At 40.3% G+C, this 20,261-nt stretch overlaps 1 protein-coding gene across 7 annotated transcripts in view; it reads right to left on the reverse strand.

Moving 5' to 3' along the window:
• The window catches only part of LCORL (ligand dependent nuclear receptor corepressor like), an 80,578-nt gene extending 60,956 nt beyond the window's left edge, over positions 1-19,622 (reverse strand). For 6 of the 7 annotated variants that reach the window (XR_005954393.1, XM_041458539.1, XM_041458152.1 and 3 more), the window contains exon 1: positions 19,378-19,622. Coding sequence is in view for 5 of the 7 variants with exons in the window: in XM_041458539.1 (XP_041314473.1) it covers positions 19,378-19,525 (148 nt within the window). In the remaining 2 variants the exon portion in view is untranslated. The remainder of the gene's footprint in view (positions 1-19,377) is intronic. The other variant, XM_041458326.1, reaches the window with a different exon arrangement.
• Positions 19,623-20,261: the final 639 nt, after the last annotated feature.

Raw genomic sequence — 20,261 nt, forward strand, 5'->3', positions numbered from 1 at the left:
CTACACTTGGGAAAGGGAACAGAAAAATATGCAGAGGTTGTATTAAAAAGTTTTTGATAGGTTTGGTGCACTCTGCGCCACATTAATTTCTTGATTCCTCTAACTGTGTATATTTTCTTTCCCCTTTGTCTTTTTGTTTCTTTACTAGTCTTTTTTCTCTTCCCCTTTCCACATTTCTGATAAGAAGTAATCCAATTCTAGAGCTTTAGCTACAAGGCTTTTTTTTTTTAAGCCTATATTTGGGACATTTTTACTAAAATGTAACCATTTTTAGTTAAAACATTAACAGAGCATTTTTATTTGTTCTTCTACTCAGCACTAGAATACAATAATACTAAATCTCAAGAGGTGCCTTACAAAACTTGTACAAACTACAATAATGACACCAATGACCTCCTAATAATGACACTAAGCCACCCAAAAAAACCTTTGCTTGTACTTGCTTTCCCCTCTTCTGATCTGCTGCAGCTTTTCCAGTTTAGGAAAGTATAAGCTTTTTATCAGTTCATCTGCTTAAAGATAAAAGTGCAAATACTTCTAAACAAATTCACTTCTGGTTTGATATTTTTCTAAGCCATAAAGACTGTTTTATTCATACCTCTGGATGCATACCAGAAACAGCAGATGAATGCACCCTTACAGGGATACAAAAAATTTAAATGAAAGAGGGAGATGCTTATCAAGATTGCTCATCTGATTCATAGTTACTGCTCTACTTTTCATCTGATGTGAAAGGTTACCCTTTAGACGAGATCCTACTGTCCTCTCTACATTGCTCTACGTGTCGAGGAATTTGGAAGATTCTGGGTGCATGCAAATTAAGTTCTGCTTCCTCCCTTCTTGTCCAGCATATCATCAGCTGGGCACAGGGTAAGACTGCTGCACACTGCTTTGAAGGACAGGGCATGCATGTGCATTTGAACTCCAATGAAATGAGACTTTCAGCTTTAAGCACTAAGGCCTCTGGAGGCCCTGTAGGAATAAAAGAACCTCGAGGCTCTGTAAAACATAATTTTGTTAACCCACCTAAGAAAGTCAGTAGCAGTATATGTTGAAATCTTCACAACTTCTGTGTGCCTAAAAGTTTACTTCCACCACCCTTCACTTTGTGGCTTACTACACCATGAATCACATCGGAATTATGGCAGTTCAAGTTGTTTTATTGAAGTCCAAAACACTTGTTATTTAGCTTCTTACATAAAATCAGGCCTCACCCCTGTTAAGTAACAAACATCAGCAAGGAAGATACATGTATCCTCCTTATTTTTTGAAATTAATATTCTCAGCAGAGAAAACAAAAGTTAAAGAAAAAAAAATTGCCCATTTTAAGCAGTGTGGAGATTAGCCCATTAATGTTGCTTTTTAAATCAAAACTAATGTGAAAGTAGGTTCAGAACTGCTGATTTCAATTCTTAAAAGGTTGCAGAATTTAATAAATGGTCTTTAAAACGTAATTAGGAAAATCCAAAGAATAAGATTACATTTAATGAGATTGAGCACTGTACTGCCACACACAGCATTAAAATTAAACTACCTTCTTTTATTTTTTGGTGTGGTAACAGCTACTGTTACTTTACCCAGTTTTTAAAGGGACCTGGTAACAACTCACGAGTTCAGTTTCCGTTTCTGCATTTGCTTCTAAACACTTATACAGCTAACATATGAATTCTGATCCCATTCTGAAGTCATACAACCTATATTTTGAGCTGGTATTTCTTGATCGACGAGGACTATTACATAATTTGTATGAGGAGTCTCAGAATCTAAAATCACATTGGAAAGAAATTATGGACAAGTAAGGACTGAAAAACAGATCCTGCACACTGGCTTACGCCACAGCCCACAAGCCAACCTCCTCCATTACCTGCCCCCTTCACCCCATACACCCTTTAATTTAAGCAGCAGTAGCTTCATGCCAAGGTATAAAACACAAAGTTCTGAGCTAAAACTCACTGACATAACTGACATTACCATGAGAAAAATAAATTGGATTTTCCCCCACTATCCTTGTAACATTGCCCTGTTTCATGCACTTGAAAAGTGATTCCTTTTGAAAGCAGCGCGTAATTCAAAATAGTACTATATCTAAATAAACTTCAATTCTTCTCCTCATTCTGTACATTTTCATGACTGCATTATTTAGCTTGTCCCAGTACAGGAGTATATCTGGGGGAAGTTTTGTGGTTTGTCTTACAAAGACCACTACCTTGGATTGAAACAATCATACCACAGACAGAATTCTGCTTCATTGGTTTTGTCAAATATTAGAAGTGCCTTTAATTTTTTTCTTTTTAAATGTATCCCAAGCAGACAAAGCACCAGTTGCAGCTTCCCTGAAAGAAAATCTCTCACTTTTCTTCGAATTCTCCCTCAATAGTGCTTCAATATTTACTGATAAATATTATTTATCATTAACACAGGTACAAGAGTAGGAAGCAGTATTTTGTTTTGGCTTAAAGTCATCTGCCTTTCTTACAAGTTCTGTTTCATAGCAAAGGGACTTGGATCTCATGTTCAGTCATCTTTTAGCTTCTAAACATGTTAACTTACAGCCTTCTGAAGTACACACCTATATTTTCCAGGTGCAGCTTGCCCACCTGGAAGTTGTCCACCATTATTTGCCACTACAGAAGGTAACAGGTTTACCTGAAAAATGGTTATCTGCTCCAAACTCTTGCACCTTTTTTGCTTCCGACAGGAAAATAAAATTAATTAAATCAGAAACTCAAACCCTTCAAGAGTATGTGTTTATTACTCAGCCATCATCAAGTTCCTTTGATATATCAGACCACTCTCAATCATGTAGAAAATATTTTATGAGCTTTCTATAGCTCTAATTCAAAATTTTGAAAAAAACATAAAATAATTACATCAATTTTTTTATTATACCTAGTTACCTTTATCCCACCATTAGGATATAAGCAGAAATTCCCTTACAACTTGTTAAAGGAGAATACTCTGTAGAGAAGAGAGTTATTTTAATATTTTATAGAAGTGAAGCAGTATGTTCAACAGACAGAGAAATTAAAATTAAGCATTAACATCTGTGTCAGTTGCTTTTGCCTCTCCTTTCCTTCAACAGGTCAGCAGCTGTCCTTTTTGCCCACTGTTCCCCCCTAACCATAGAAGGATTAATAATTTTACTCTTGCTTATATATTGACATAAATCCCAAAGTCACAGGGTTTTTGTTGTGGCTTGTTTTAATTTGGTTCTACTTATATATTTGTTTTAAAATCTACTACTACAACAGTCTGGAAAGGATTGACTATTGCATAAAATAACTGAAGAACCAAGATCAAAAAAAAAAAGGAAAAAAAACCCCAAAAATACAAACACACAAACCAATAATCAAACACTCAAACACCTTTTTGCCATTTATACAAATGGCAAGAAAAAACAAAAAAAGTAACTTGCTAGACAGAATATTCAAGACAGAAAGCATGACAACAGAAGCAAAAATTATTATGTCTTTATTAAAACATTTTATTTTTCCTGTTTGTTACATCACTACAGAATATCTATTCTTAAAATACATTATTTGATAAAGTGTTGGACAGATTATCAAGTAAAAAGCAACCCATTTTTCTTGCAGAAAAATTCTTGAGACTTAATTTAGGACAGATATTGCACAGGAATGGAGCAGGGCAGGGGCTTCTGTTGAATATGTTGTCCAGCTTGAATCCATTTCTTGCTTAGAGTACTAAAAAAGTTCTCTTATAATAGGAAGTCCTAACATTTAACTTAAAACACTCATTTTCTTTACCATATTGATTCAGTTCCCTGAGCAAACAGGAACCAACATACCAGAGATTCCAAAATGAAAGGGAGGAAATCCTCTATTTAGACTCCAATACAAATTCCAAACCATAGCTAAAATGATGCTTTTCCTTCTCTGCAAATCTTGACTCTAAGAACTAATGCAGCTGAGGACACTGCTGCTGCCAGCAAGACAGGGTGACCAAAACTTGAAATGAGACTACAGAACCACGCCAGTTCTAACTGCTTACTTTTCACTTAGGAAAAAATCCTTGGTTTCAACTCTCTGTGCTGTGCTTTATTGAGGGGGATGAAGACAGTGATGAAATATAGTTTCAGAAAAATACCACATACATCAAAAGAACTCCCTGTAACATGAAGCAGTTGCAAGCATTAAGCTGAATACAAAGGAGACTGACATTGGCCATACCTCAGAGGCAGAACAAAAAGAGGAAATGTCCTGCCTCCCCCCCAATTGTTCATAATTTTAAAGAAAAGGGTGGCAGCCAACGGGGTGGGAGGGGGAAGCTTTTGTAGGTTAAATAAAGACTGCAATTAGCATCAACTTAGAGTTCAGGTATTTATAAACCACAGCAAGAAAAATGAGGTTCAATAAAAAGAGAAGCAGTTCCATTCTCCCAAGTGATCTTCTATGCCTATGTGTCCTTGCAGACTTGTAAACAGGAGAGCCCGACATAACACCTTTTACTGTACCTTCAGACATTGCCTAGGTTAAAAGTAGATTTAATTTCTAATGTAGCAGCCAGATATTCTGAGAGACTTGTGTTATTTATAATTCAAAAGGCATAAGGAAGACACTTCAGAAGTGACTATGCTGCTCTGTGGATAGGGAGAGAGAAAATGCTTCCAAGTGACAGTTACTAAAACTTAATTTCTGTTCTCTCTAAAAACTCTCTTTGAACAGTAATCTAATCCCAGCTGCTGCACTGGGACATTTAAATATGGAATTGGTGTGATTATTGGCGTTCAGTCTGAAGCTTATCCTGCCTTTCTTTTTCCAAGACCCTACATCAGAGCTCGCTAGATACCAACTGTTACCCAGAACAGTGCTGGCAATAATTTGATCAGTTCACAGCTTGTATCCTTAGAGAAGGAAATTTAGAGGGAGGAAGAGACTGTAAAAGATTACATCCAGCTTGGAAAAATGCTCACAATTTCCTCATTTGGTATCAATTTAAGTCTTTTACAACATGAGGAGAACAATGCCCAAGAGTAAGACATAGAAACAACTGTCACTTTCAGAAAACCATGTGCCTAAAGCATGTGTCTGTATCTTAATAATCATTTTAAGATTTACAGGAGGACTAAAAAGTTTGGCTGTTTTACCAAACAAGTTTAGAATTGTTAGACAAATTCTTTTCTGCTCCTTGAAGGCCTAGTCAGATGTTCACTAAACCACAGAAAAAAGTCAAGTCCACAGCGAGTCCGTAACAATAAATAGGTCACAACATTGTTTTACTACTATGCAGTACCACACATCCAACCAGCATCTGGGAGAAAGTCTAGGAGTCAACTAACAAATAAACAGGTCTTGCACACTTCCTGGATTATAAGAACCAAACAACATTGGGCTTTCCACTAAGAAAAGCTTTTAGAAAACAGTTACCAGAAAACCCCAGTACACTGAGTCAAAAAAAAAGGAAAAAAACTCAACCAAACCCTCCCCCAAAAAAACAACAAACAAACAAAAAAATCAGAACATTCTAGCCTGATGGGCTTTTGAGAAACTGAAATTTAGGATTCTGTGTTACACCACGTGTGTACTGCAAGCTAATGAAGTTACAAGCCTTCAGAGCATTCCATGAAACTGCTGCCTGACACTAAGTTTTACAAGGAAGAGGAATTTCAGAAGAGATTCAGTTTCAAGGGAATTTTCAGGTTTCTTTTCAATTATAATTTCTGTGTCACTCAAACAACCTGTCTGTTTCCCACAAATAGCTTTGAAATAATGAACTGGAAAAAAGTCATTCATCTCTCCCAGCAGATTCATCTTCTTCCTCTTCAGAAACCATTTGTTATTGAGAAACTATTTATCAGTTTTTATTATGTACAAAGTTTTAAATTGACTGAAATCCTGCAACTAGACTGCACTGAAATCAATTGACACTTTTCTTACCTGCTGAAGCTCCAGAAGGAATGGCTTCTTGTACCAAGCTACCAAACTAACACAGTGAGTGAATTATCAACTCTATAAATCTCAGCGTCGAATTCTTCAAAATCTTTATTTTCAAATATATCATTAACACAAATGTTGAAACCAGATCATTAAAAAACATTCTAGTAATCCTAGAAGTACCACAATGGAATGTTAGCATGAAATTATTGGAATATACCTTTTTAATAGTAGTTAATTTCTTAAATTTGTCTTAAACTCACTTTTCTGCATTTTATAATACTTATGCCATGTATTTTCACCTTTAATTTACAGCTTATTTTTACAAATACCTAGTTAAAAAAATAAACCAGCAATCTCCCCCAAGCCCCTCTAATAGCCACCATTTTTAAATCCAGGCAGAATCTGCCTTTTCAAATTAAGACAAAATTTAGAGCCAGCAACATGTTAACAAGCAACCGACTTCTAGCTATTTAAAAACTTCACTTCAAATAAAAATTTTTAACTATGCCTACTTGCTCTAAAAAATATGTTCTGGTGCTCAAAGCTGAAACTCAAGACACTCCTGTAAGAGCCAAACTGTGATTTCAAACCAGTTCTTAAACATGCTCAGTAAACAGAAGAAAAGATGTCATTGCTCAAGGCACGTAGGCAGTGTATCCCAGCTTACAGGTCATGGACAACCAACCTGAAATCTGCATCATTCAAGTCAACATCTGCTGAACTTGCAGAATACACTGAAATGAATAGATAGAACTTTTCAACTGTTTAACTTTTGATTAAGAAGGCTGAATAAGTTCATTTCCCCCTGGAGATCATAAAAGCAGAAATACAGAAATAAAGACTTTAAACGCAAATTTTAGGTTCACATTGGGCATTTTCATTACATAAAAGGTGTCATGTGTAAGAAGAGAACAGGAAAAAGTCTCTGAAATTTGCTTTTAGTATTTGACACAATTCAAAAGCTTAAGCAGGTGTGACTGGGGTTTGGTTTTTTTGTTTTTGTTTTTTTGGTCTGGCTTTTTTTTCTTTAAGTAATTAGGATGCATCTGTAAAAACTTTTTATAAACTTCCTCCCAATCACTAAATGGCAGAAGATAAAGGAGAAAATGGTAAGTTTCAAAGTGTGGGACTTGAACCCATCTGCAGTGGAACAGAATTCATATAGCACTGAAATTCAACCATATACTAAATGAGAATTTACTGGGAGATTTTTGTAACAGTTTTGTATTAAATTTCTGATTAGACCCTATAAAATTCACATTACTAACAACTATCCAACCTGAGTTGGGGAGCAGGGAGAACACCACAAAGGAAAACCAGATACCTAGTGGCAAGATGCTGAATACTTGAATCAGGTTGGGAACAGACAAGAGCTCTTACACAAGGCAGATGGGTTTAAACAGTAGCTATCCTGTCTTAGCAACACTCTGCTCCTTCCATATTCCAGCACTGTCTTTTCCTTAGCAAAAGCAAATATTCAATATATCCAGACAGTAATTCTCACTACTAAAATTTGTTAGTCTGCTTTAAAAACAAAGGCATACCTGTTCACTTTATACTATGCAAAAAAGGAAAAAAGTGGATGTCCCTGTTTTATTCCTTAAAAAACCAACTCAGCACAAATTCTGCATTAAGATCTAGCAGCTGAAAAAAAAAAAACCAAAAACATTTAAATCAGTTGGTTTGGGGTTCACGTATTTTTCTCCATAAGAACCATAAATTATAAGATAAATAGAAAAGGCAGAATCTTTAGCAGAGTTCATTATTCCACTCACTGTTTAGTGAGTTTCTTTGACCCAAGACAGCCATAACCCATTGCTTCCCACAAGTCTCAAGCAAGACAAAACAAGAAACTTCAGTATTTTGAGCTGATCTGTAAGTAGAGCACTTTTCCCTCTTAATGAAACAATTTGGAAAGACAACTGCAACCACTTAGGGAAGCTAAGTGAACTGCAAGGTCAAGAATACATGAATAGGATTTCTTAAATGAAAGGTGTGATCACAGTCGGCATTTCCAGCAAGAAGGAAACTTCTCCAGGAAACAGATCAATCTCAGTACCAGCATTCTGGAAAACAGTATACAAGTTACTTATCTGGTACCAAATTTCTTACATCAGTCTCATAGGTCAAGATCACTCATATCTCTCACACAAAGAGCAAAAAACCATTTATTACTTATCAGAAAGGTTGAGAATGAAAGAGGAGAGAATGCCTGATTGCCACTTGAGATGCTGAATGCATGAAGCTGTCAAGTATCCAGTTTGCAACTACCCTGAATGCCACTTAACCAGGTCAGTTAAAGGCAGGTGGAGAAGTGCAGCACCACACAGAGCAAAGGAGAGTTACAGCTCTTCAAACACACCATCCAAATCACTACCAAGTAACTGCTCTCACAAACAGCAGTAGAAGAGGCTGTTTTGGCTCTTCAAGCTGGTGGCTGAATGAGGCAGACAAGGTGAGTGATTCAATCCCTCAGTCTGAAAAGATGTCAGGATCTCCTCAGACAACATGAAGGAGTGGGAAATTACTTCAAGTTACATCAAGTAGCAGTTGTCAAACCACTACTGTATGTGACAGCCTGGAGTAAAGGCCTTATAAAGCCAGCTGTGGGCCAGCAAAACCCCTTCCTGAACCACTGGACAAGTATTCTTAAAGTCACCAATTAAGAGAAACATGCACCAAGTAATACCAGAGACTTCAATAACCTAAATTCATAATGCAACTTTCCTCAGGTCATACTACAGCGTGTTTCTCTCATACCTTTTTCTCCTGAAGTGTAGCACTGCAGGAAGCATTGACCACTTAAATAAGAAATCTATGATACATTAAATTTTCAGTTCACTCTTTGAAGGTTTGTGGATTGCTTGCCAGAGGTGACACCAGTAATTCAGACATGACTGATTTACTGACAAACACTTGCTCAAAAACTCTGCTATTTTAAGACTTACTAAGCAGTTTATCTTTGAGATGAATTACCCAGTGGAACATTGATGTTTTGTGGAGAAAGTATAGCTTTAAGAAAAAGCTCTGTTCTGTGCAAGTGACATAGTGAGGTACGAAGGAGCCAGGGCTCATCTACCATTGCTTCTGAGGGCTGTGCACAAAGCTGATCTAGAGTGAGTACTGAAGTGCAGTTTTTCACATCAGCACCAAGCTCAGAGCCCTCTGGAAAATTCCAATATTCCAAGATAAGAAAAGACAGCACAAGTTCCAAATGGACCATCTTCTTATTAAATCCTATTTCACTAGGGTAGAACCCATTTGTTCAGCAGTCAGTAGACTTCAAAAGGGATGCAGATAGGAAATAAAGGTACTTTCTAATATATTCTAACCAGCCTGATGGTCTTGTTGAAGAAATTCTTTCTGAGAAGGTATAATACCTGGCATTTCAAAAGGAAGGTCAATATGAGTTTAAGGGAAGGTTTGTTGTTGCTGTTTAAAAAGCAGTAAGGGATTAATGCAAACTGCAGTAAGGCACCTAAGAAAAATGAGAAAGGCTAAAAATCAAGAGCCACCTCACATTTCTGAGGTCCTTAGAGAGCTGTGAGTGCTTGGTGACATGGAACAGGAGTGCATGTTTTTGGACACCACTAGAGCAGACTGGTATTAAGTGCTTATGGCATATACATCAGTTAGAGTTAGGACAGATGTGCTGTCATGGTTTAACCAATTTAAACATCAATTGGCATCTCAAGACAAAACTTTGTCAAGCATGCAGGGTATTGTGCATGTAAAATGGGCACAGAACTGACAAAAAATGGGAAAGACAAGAACAAGTAATGCTGAACGAGATGGTCTAGTCTCAAGAAGACAATTTCCTTATGATTAAGTTTTACCTTGCTAATACATTTAATCAACAATTAAAAGAAGCACTCAAGTACATTGGAAGTTCTGACTCACTGCATCAGCAGAGAGTATGATGCAGGCCTCAAAGATAAATGACATTTCATTCCACATCTAATTAAATGACATGCAGGAACATACCTGCAATGAAGCAAAGAACCCAATAAGAGCTGCACAGCTGAAATTACTTTGACCAAAGGATCTCACTTCCTGACAGATCACAGAACACCTATAACTGAACATGATTTAGGCATCAACAGAAAGAGGTGTGGCAGAACTTCAATCAGGACAGCTTTGAAACTCTCTAAATATCACAGGAAGATCTCGAGCTCAAAAGCCACAAGAGAGTGGAACACACAGCAGGTGGCAAAATTCCCAAGTAAGCAGGAGCCATAGAACAGGCTTGGAAGGGACCTTAAAGCTCCTCTACTTCCAGCCCCCTGCTGTGGGTAGGGACACCTTTCAAAATGGCAGAAGTGAGTTTATAAACCTTATTTCCCCAACAGCCATTGTACTGTATCACTTTCAAGTTTGTTTTTAGTCAAATACTACTCATGAAAGTTGAAAGATAGGAAGAAGGACAGAGATGGTCCAGCAACAATAAGAAAATTGAAGGCACATGTAGCAGAATCACAGGTAACTCCACAATCACTGCATTACTTAGCTGATAGCACAGTAAACTTTTGAAACAGCTTGTCACAGTCAGCACTCAAGCCCATACACAGAACAGTCTGAGGCAGCAGTAAAACCCACATCCTATTTTTCTTCCCCCTCATCAGTGGCTAACACCAGAATGACCTACATCTGAACTAAGGTCACAAAACAGTAGCCATTTGATAATCCTCCCCCATTTTCAGATTAGGGGGTTTAATAGCTACACTTAAGTGAAGTCAGATCTTCTCATTTAGCTGGGCCTTGCTGTGGCACACTCTGTTCTTTGAGCCAAACTGCCAGCTGTAATCACAAGCGGGGCTCCTTTAAAGTAGTCTTCTATAATCTACATTATATATGGCAGTAATACTAATTCCTTGTTAATCAAAAGATGTCCAGCAGTTTTACGGCAGTAGCATTTTAACCTGGCATTACTAAATGGTATAGTGCTTTTCAAATTGACAATAAAACTTTTAAATAAGATACACAAAGCTTTTTAACAATAGTTATGAAAAGGAGGAGCATATTCAACCCTAGATTAATTACACTGCCCTCTGACTTATTAGTGGCTCATCAGACTAGAAATGCACTAAAACTAGTTTATAAAGTTAAATATTCTCTAAAATTCCATGAAAGTGGAATTATGACAGTGAGAACTATTATTCACATGTAAGACTAACCAACTAGTCGTTAACTAAGATGATTGGAAGGGGAAGATAAATACTTAAAATCTGAAAATCTAGCATTTTTAAAATAAACTAGCAACATTTTACAATACAACACACTGAAAACCAATAATTTTTCCCCCTGAACAGCACTTTTAACATGAGTAATTAATCCCCAAGTGCCACAAAAGCTAGGATGTCTCATAATTGGATATCAGGACTCTATTAAGTTAAAGAGAAACTGAAAACAAGGAACATAGTTAAAGAAGTAACAAATTCAGTGAGCTTTCATTTACCAATAAACTTAAAAAAAATTAAAACAGGAAAAAAATTACATTTAGCGACATTTACCCAACTCACACTCCTGCAATACAACACATGCTGCTATGGAGATACAAGCCTGGATGGATGTTGAGAACCAAACACATGAGCAGTAACTGAGATGCTAGAAGAATTTTGCCAAGAATAGGATGTTTATCTAAGAAGGGGTTAATCCAGCTTCTCAAGATACTACACAGGAACCTGGACTGTGCCAGAAGTGGAAACAAAAAAAAACCCTGACACGTGGCTCTTTGATCTGCAGAGTGACATGCTGCTGACCACACCTCATAAAAAGGAATTCAGTCTCCACAGCTCAGTGCATTTCTGCAGATTCAGAGTTCTCTCCTCTTTGCAATGCATCTTCTGTGCCCTTACATGCTCAAACAGATGAGCCACTACCATCCATCTTCCCTACTCTGCCCTCACTTCTTCCTGGTTTCTTTATGCCTGTAGTAAATGGAAGCATAAACTGGTAGATTAGCAGTGGAAAAAGAAGAGATGTATCATCTAACTTTATACCCCCAAACAAGGTTGTGTTTGACTTCGATTTTGTTTGGTTTTGTGCTCTGTGGATTTTTTTCCTAAAGTATGATAGCCAAATTTAGAATGCCATCTTACTTTTCACAAGTTTGATACTTTACATGTGAACTACAGCAATTCAGTTCTGTTACAACCGCTATTAATGCTCCAGCTTATCTTATCAAAGTTCCCACCAAGCACATTGAAAAGAGCAAAGTTCAAGAATAACATAAAAGACAGTAGCCCTAACTGGGACAAAGAATTTTAAGTTAGTAAAGTCCATAAAGCTCTGCCTGACCTCTACATAAACAGACTGAACTCGAAAGGTTAGAACAACAATTTACTTTGAAGCCCTGATACTTGAGTCATAGTCAAGAAAAAGGGATCCATTGTAACCATCTACTCAAAACACCCATATAATGTAGCTGAAAAATAAAACAGGCAAGGGTGGAAAAAGGAAAGAGGTACTAATTTTTTCCCATTTTAGCTGTAGGCAGTACAAGCCCTAGCTATTTGAGAGTAGCTGGAATACAGCTCCTCAACAGCATACCCTGATCTGGTAACTGATGAACACGTACCCATTATTCCTTCCCTCACATAGCAAGGCAGTTCAGGAGACCCAACTAACAGAAAACCAGCCCAGAGCAATAACAACAACAAAATTTACAGTAGGCTAACTTAAAACAGAAGGGCAGTTCACTGTTACACCAGACAAGTTCAAATACAAAGGGAGAACAAGCGGAAAGATTTTATTGTTAGTGGTGCTGTATTCTCTCTCATCAAGTCTTGTTGGTTAGGAACACTCTCCAGCCAACTTACACACTTCAAACACCCAAAAATGTTGATAAAATAATTGGTTACTAAAAACCAGAAGCCTTGTTCTCCCCAGTAAAGCTACTTACACTTAACTCAAGGGAAAAAAAAAACAGGTACACTGTAAACCTGATTGGAAAACTGATCCAAGTTAAACTAGATCTGACCTTTTCTTTCCTCTTCTTCCTCCTGCCACGTTTCTCCTCCTGTTTTCTAGGTTAGTGTTAAGGTAGATTAGTTTTACAGTCTAGTTTGTTGAACTGTTTAATAAATGAATGCTTATACCAGTCAACATAAATCATGAAGTTAGGTACAGTGAGTTCAGAAAGAAAAACAACAATACTGTGTCATGCATCAACAAAAAAAAAATATCCCCTGAAAGTTACCAACCTCAAACATTAGAGTGCACAGTTACTAAATGCCAAATCAAGGGAAGAACTGAGAGGGAGTTGCAGTGACTTTATTTGCACTCCGTGGTTTTGGTTTACACAAGTTCCAGCTTAGGAAATTCTCAGTGCCTATAAAGTAGAAAATCAGAGTTTAAATTTCTCAGCTCTCTATCAGCACATAAAAAGTAAACAGCTACCATATAAGAACATACAATAAGAAAGTTCAAGCTATGCCTAGAAACACTGACAAAGATTACAGTACTTCCTGGAACACTTAAAAATTGAACTGCTTCCACATACCAGTAGCTAGACATAGGGAGCACCAAAAACAATCACAGGTTTTATCAACACTACTGAAGATATGTGTATCTGCTTGCATGCCCAGCAACACATTTCTGCTCCATGTGCAAAGAATTCAAACCAAGCGTTTCATGCATGCCACACAATCCATGAATTTGTCTATGCAGCAGGAACAGTTTCATCTTTCATAAAAATTATGCTCCACAGATCCTTACAATTGCAGGTTCTCAAGGGATCAGTGAACTAGTACTGCATCTACAGCAAAATACACAGAACTTCCTCCCTCTGCCTTTTCAACTAAATCTCTGGTTATCATTAATCTAACTTTGCTTGTACTGTTTTCACCACATAGATATTTCTCTCAGGAGTCAATCATAAGATAGCCCTTCAAAAACATATGACAGCAGTGGGCAATTACTTCTTTCTGAGAGAAAAGCTGATGAGTTGAAATGGATTGTGAGACAATACAGAAGAGATTTAACACTGCATATTTGAAACAAAGGTAGTCCAACACAAAACAAATCCCATGTGTTTTCTCTTACTTCAGTCTAAAGACAGTTAATTCAATACATACACTGCAGCAACTTCCAATGACCTATATACACACACTGACCATTTTTTCCTCTTCTGTTAACCTATTTTATTCAGGGGAAATTAAGATGGTGTGTTTAGAACTGTGTTCCATTCCTGTCAGCTAAACCAATCCAGCGGTTCCTTTCTGTTATTACCCATGCTGCTTCTGTTGCAAAGGCCCATCCCTATCCTTGTGTTAGCAGCAGGAGCTCTCAGATTTTTTTTTTTTTTTTTTTTTTTTTTGCAAACCCCCAACTCTGCAACAGCCAGTTGAGCAGATACTGAGTTAAAACACATCAGATAGGGGTCCAATGAGTGCTGATGCAAGTATGTAAGAGGCATGAACATGTAGTCAGAATTGCAATTACTCCATTCTAGTAACAGTTCCATGCGACTTGACAATGCAAAACGGCACTTTATTGCATTCTTAAACTGTAGTTCACAATAAGTGTTCAATGCTAGTGCTCACTTGCACAGCTGACTCTGTAATACTAGTTTGAGCTATTCCCTTACATGATACCATCTTGCCCTCATCGCATCAAAAACTGCCTGTGAACCTGTGCTGTGATTGAGATCTAGATTTAATTCCTGTTCTTTCGACATTTGCAGTAACACTGAGATTACTTCCTTGATCTGCTTCACGCTGGAATCACACCAAGGGTTTCACATCACAGCTCAAAGCACAAGAGATCCACAGGAATACCTTACACCAGTATTACTGCCCACCATATTGGATGATGGCACTATGGCCATAGCAGGCTTGCTGGCTGTTTAAAGGTGCTAGTGTGCACCTTTAGGAGTTCCAAGGAAGCAAAAGAGTTCAAAGCAGGTATCATACTGAAGTCACTATTGCATGTCGTCTGTTAGTGGCCTGACAGGTGACAGAGCACTGAGCCACCATAACTATTATTAGTAGATACACAAGAACATTACAGATAAATACAGTAAAAGAACTGGTTCTCCCACTACTGCAATGGCAACCATAGAAAATTACCTAAAACCATGGTGGCATTATAAAAAAAAAGTGACACTATCCTGCTGCAAAGTACTTACAGCCACATGGAAAGTGAGAACTTTCCATGCTGCATATTGTGGGAATAAAGATATGAGGTATTTAATGCAGAAGTGTTGCAAGTGTGGGGATACCAGCAAATAAAGCAGCTATAAAGCTTTTGTTTGGGGGAATTCCTCTCCTTGGAAAGTACACTTTTGAGACAGCTTGTTCAAAAATAGTAAGCTGGAGCAGAAGTTCAAATACTAAAACAAAAAATTGAAAGTCTAGCTCTATCAAAACAGAATTAGATGCACTAACGTATCCTAGTTTTGAAGGAAAAAAGGCTGAAAAAATTAACAAGAGTAAAGGAGTATTTGTATGCTAGATTTCACAAGCATACAAAAATGGATTTTCACTTTGATCAAATTTCAGTTTTCATAAGAGAGCAATACCAAGGCTATTTCCTGTCAAATGTGTGCCCTTGAGCTGCAGCAGAGGAACAGTAAAACTTCTGCCCTTCCCCCAAATAGCAATGTATTTTTTTTTTAGAAAAAGTAGCAATAACATTTTAATCTTTCATTGAAAATGACAGTTTTACTTAAACACTGTTATATTTTCACAACACACTGCAGGGTCCTAGCAAGATTCCAACATCCATGGTTGGAATTACTTGGCACTTTCCATTAAAAAGTCCCATATTACTGCTCCAAACCTCACCCACAGGTTACTGTGATAACACAACAAAAAGCCCAATCCTGTGCTTGAACCTTTCTTGCATCCCAGCCATTACTTGGTCTCTCCTCTGTGCCTAATCATGAAAGCAATGGGAACTCAAAGTACTTGCCAACACTCTACCTATGAAGTTCAAGTGAAATTGGGCAGTGGGATCAATTACTGCTTGAAAAAACCTGCATAAATCCTGGTTTTTTATGGCTGATCACAAAGCTAGACTTACAGGTCCATACTGCCAAAGCCTCTCAATCCAATGGAATAGAATTAATAAATTCACATGACAAAGTTCTAATCAAAGAGCACCAGAAGAGCACTTTTTAATCTTTCTGATATTCACCTCTATAAAATACCTTGCAATTTAAACCACCACAGAACTCAGTTACTGGCCAATTCAGGTACTTAAATCCTGAGCTTTCTGGCACTTTTCTATAAATACACAATTTACAATTAGGGTATTTTGTGTTAGTTATGCCACAAAGACTGTACCTAAGCCAAAACATATCAGGGAGCACTCTTTAAGTATAAGCAATACCTGTTAGCACATACTATACAGCTGTAAGGACACAACAGAATTGAGATTTCCAGGTGCTTTTTAAGAACATCTAATTTTGAACTCTGATCAAGTCATGCAAGAGCTAGGAACACCCAATAAGCACAAGTCTAAGCATCTTAGGAATGTCAGTGCTCAACATAACACACACAAAGATTTCCAACTGAACATTTTGTACTGAACACCTATTTCAAATTTCCATTAATATATTGCATTCATTTACCATGTGGAGTCTTTTGTACCTTCAAGTATGTTTAGATACCAAATAAACAAATTTTCAGTAATGTCAGTGAAATTTTATCACTTCTTTTTCTTTTCAAATTCTTTAAGTGTTTGAACATTTTGATGTGAGACTTTAAATCATATTCTGCAGGTCACAAATAAACATATCAGGCTGGCAAACCCCAAGCTTTTACATATATGCATGGGCTTTAGAGCTAAATCTGCAACCAGGCTTTGACCAATTAACAATTCAGCAACTGAGCCCTTCAAGCAGAAGTCCCTAACCATCACTAGCTCTGCACTGAATATTATTTCAACCTCATTGTAGTAAATATGAACAGTGGTCACTGTGAGCCTCAATCACTGTCTTGGAGGTGTTCTCTCTGGCTCAGTTTACCATTTCCATAAATAAAGTAGATGATGAATCCTTGACAGATAAATTATTTCAGTGTACTACAGAAATGCCAATATCAAATTTAGTATCAATACAGTAAATGACACAATACATCAAAATAAAGTTGTTCATCCAAAAAGTTCAACAACTGGGGGACTACAGCCTTACCATATTTTTTTCTCACTTTACTACAAACATGTGATTCTTGAGAAGAATGCCAAATCCATCAAACTCACCACTCCCTCCTCCACCATGCTGCCATTTCAGCCATCAACCCAGCCACTGTTCAGACCTGCCAGGTAACACTAACTTTGTTAGACTCTTCAAATCCTTAGGAATACTTTGGCAAGTGAGAACAATGAACCATTTTTACTTTATTAGTTATTTTTAGCTACTGTAGGAGGTTATTTTACAGAATTTAATGCAACAATTTCAAATAAGGGGAAAAAAAAACCCACACAAAAATCCCCCAGCCCAAACCTGTTAAGCTCTACCTCCATTATCCTGACTACTCACTTTCTTGCCATTTTGTTTACACTCTCTCTGATAAGAGCTGCTCAACAGGCCTGCCAGGTAATAGTTCTTAACTGAGATAGCTCTTGACTAACTATTAAACCATAACCTATGTCCTTTCTCCTTAGCAGTTGCTAATAATTTCAGGGCTCCTTTCTATTCACTGAATTTCTCCTCATGAATATACAAAGAAATCACACCCTTAACTTTTATTCTAAATAAGACAAAGCTGAATGTGAAGCACAACCATCATGCAATCAGTGTAAAATGTAAGTAATTATATGACAGTTCTGCATTTTGCAATTCTCAGTGAAAGACCAACCCAAAAGGCAACTCTGAAGTAGTTCCCTAAACCCAGGAGACCTGCCCAGTAGAGGACACAACTTATTGTATTTCTTTACACTTCTTCTCAGTGTGGGTTGTGCTGTGCAACTGTTTCTCAAACACACCTGGCAGTATACAATCACCACCAGAAGACTCCTTCAGTCATCTACTGTCAGGCAGACTTCTGGGATTTCAGTTTAAACTTTTAAGTGAAATGCCATTAAATAACAGGCAAACACAGAAAGTGCCACTTGTGAGAGATATCCATCTTCAGATTTAACACCTTATCACAGCATCTATGCAAATAAACTGGCTCTCCTGTATATTCTAATTAAACTGCATTATATAGTGTAGTACTGTTTAGAAAACGCTGTTTTCTAAACACTACTATAACTTGGAGGAATAAAAAGACACTGCAAACATACATAGGCATGTTAACATATATATAGGTGTTATAACAGGTGTTTACAAGTGCTCTTGGAGCAACACAGCAAGATCAAGACGCTTGCACATAACAAGCAGTTATCAGGTTACTGAAAAATGAAAAAAAAAACCAGGGATAGTGGATTAGTACTAATTGCCTGTAAATACAGGTATGCCAGCTTGTTAGGTATTCACGTCTTACTCTGCTCTCGTCTCAAGCGCCTGCAGAAACACTGAATGAAGCGCTGCTCACCCTCCCAGCCACACTACGTGTGTTTCCCCGCTGAGCCATCGGGGAGGATCGGCACCGACTCTAACACTCTTCAAGGATTCTATTTCCCCAAGAAGGGAAACGACTCTTGAAACAATACAAACAGGCAGTTCCTGGCCTCAGTGTTCACACCCCACCTCCACAAAACAAATAAACAAAAAAAACCCAACCGAAGCGCCCGCCGCCCCGGGGCGGCACACGTGCCGAATGCCAGCGCTGACAGGGACAGGGGCCGGGGCCGGGAGGGGAGGCTGCATTTGCCCGGGCGGAGCGCAGCGGGAGCAGCCCCGGTCCCGGGGCTCCTCCAGGCGGGAACGGCGCCGGTGCCCGCGCGCACCCGCCAGCCGGACACGCGCGCGGGAGTCACGTGACCCGGGAAACCTCCCGGCACGAGAGCCACCGGGGCAGCCCCGGGGGCGGGAGGGGGGAGAGCTGCCGTCGCCATGACAACTTCCAGGGGGAGGGAAAACTTCAAATCCCAACCGTCAGTGCAGGAGCGGCTCTCTCTTAAAGGCGCACGCACACACAGACACACACACACAGAGGCGGGCTCCCTTCCCCCCTCCGCCCCCCAGGCACTGGCGATGGAGGAGGAGAGGAGGGGGGCAGCCACCGGCGTTCACCGCGCGAACGACGAGGAGCCGAGACAAAAGGACCCGAGCCGAGAAAGGGTCTCGGTCGGCGGTGACGGGAGGGACCCAGCGGCCCCAGGCAAAGCCGTAACACCCACCCTCTGCTGCCCGGAGGCGGCTTAGGACCTTCGCTCTCCCCTACAGACCCCGTCTCCGCTCTCACCCTCCAAGAAAGCCGCTGGAGCCTCCATCCCCGCTCTCCCCCCTCCGCCCACTCGACAGATCTGGGCTCGGAGAGCCTCGCCCGCCCCGCTGCCCGTTCCCCTCTCAGACCCCGCTCGCCGCCCCGTCCCCCGCCCCTCGGTCCCCCCCGCTGGAGCCGGGACACGCCGCCGCCGCCGCCCCCTCTCTTACCCACACAGTGCATGAGCCGGTGCCGCCAGGAGTCGAGTTCTCGGCGGACTCCCCTTCGCTCCGCCGTGCAGCGGGGGCTCCGGCACTGGGAGGCGGCGGCAGGAGGAGCGGGAGCCGCGGCGGCCATTCCTTCTGTTCCCTTTTCCATCTGCCTCTGACCTCACGCCCGCTCATTTACATACGAGCGCGCGCTCCCCCGGCTCCTCTCCCTCCCCCCCACCCCCCTTTGCCTCGTCGAGCGCGCGCCCGCGCACCCCCTTCTCCCCCTCAGCATCCGGCGCGGGGAGCGCGCGCGCCGCCTGGTGGGGTGACTGACGCGCGTCCCCGCTCCCCACGGTTCCCCCGCCCCGCCGCCCGCCCTGCCCGGGCCCCGGTTCTCCCCCACAGACCGCGGGCCGGGCCGAGAACCGGGCCGAGAACCGAAAACCTTTCCCTGCCCGCAACTGTCCCGCTGCCCATCGATTTCCCTCGGCCTACAGCTCCCGCAGGGCAGCGCGCCACCTGCTCCGGCCCGGCCAGGGCAGGCGGCAGCAAGGCACTTCGGGAGCTGTAGTTCGTGAGGGAGGGGAGCGGCACCGCCCCCGAAATTTCTCCCCGGGTGGGCAGCGCAGCCGGCCCTGCCAGCGGCCCCACAGCCCCGCGCCTCACAGTGCCGGGCTCAGAACGCCTCAAAAACCGGCGCGGTTCTCGCCTTCATCCCACGGTCTGTCCTGGGTGCTGCTTGGAGCGGGACTCCTGGCTCAGGTGCCTCTTCCAGCCCTTCACCCACACCTGCCCCGGGGCTGCCGCCAGCTCGATCCCCCCGGCCCTGCCGCCATCGCACGGACCCGGCTGTCACACAGCGCTGTGCCTTACGAGGCAGCTCGCCAGATTCACTCCGTAGG

This window comes from Pyrgilauda ruficollis, unplaced genomic scaffold (genome assembly GCF_017590135.1).
Source record: "Pyrgilauda ruficollis isolate IOZ18807 unplaced genomic scaffold, ASM1759013v1 scaffold1, whole genome shotgun sequence".
Taxonomy (NCBI): Eukaryota; Metazoa; Chordata; class Aves; order Passeriformes; family Passeridae; genus Pyrgilauda; species Pyrgilauda ruficollis.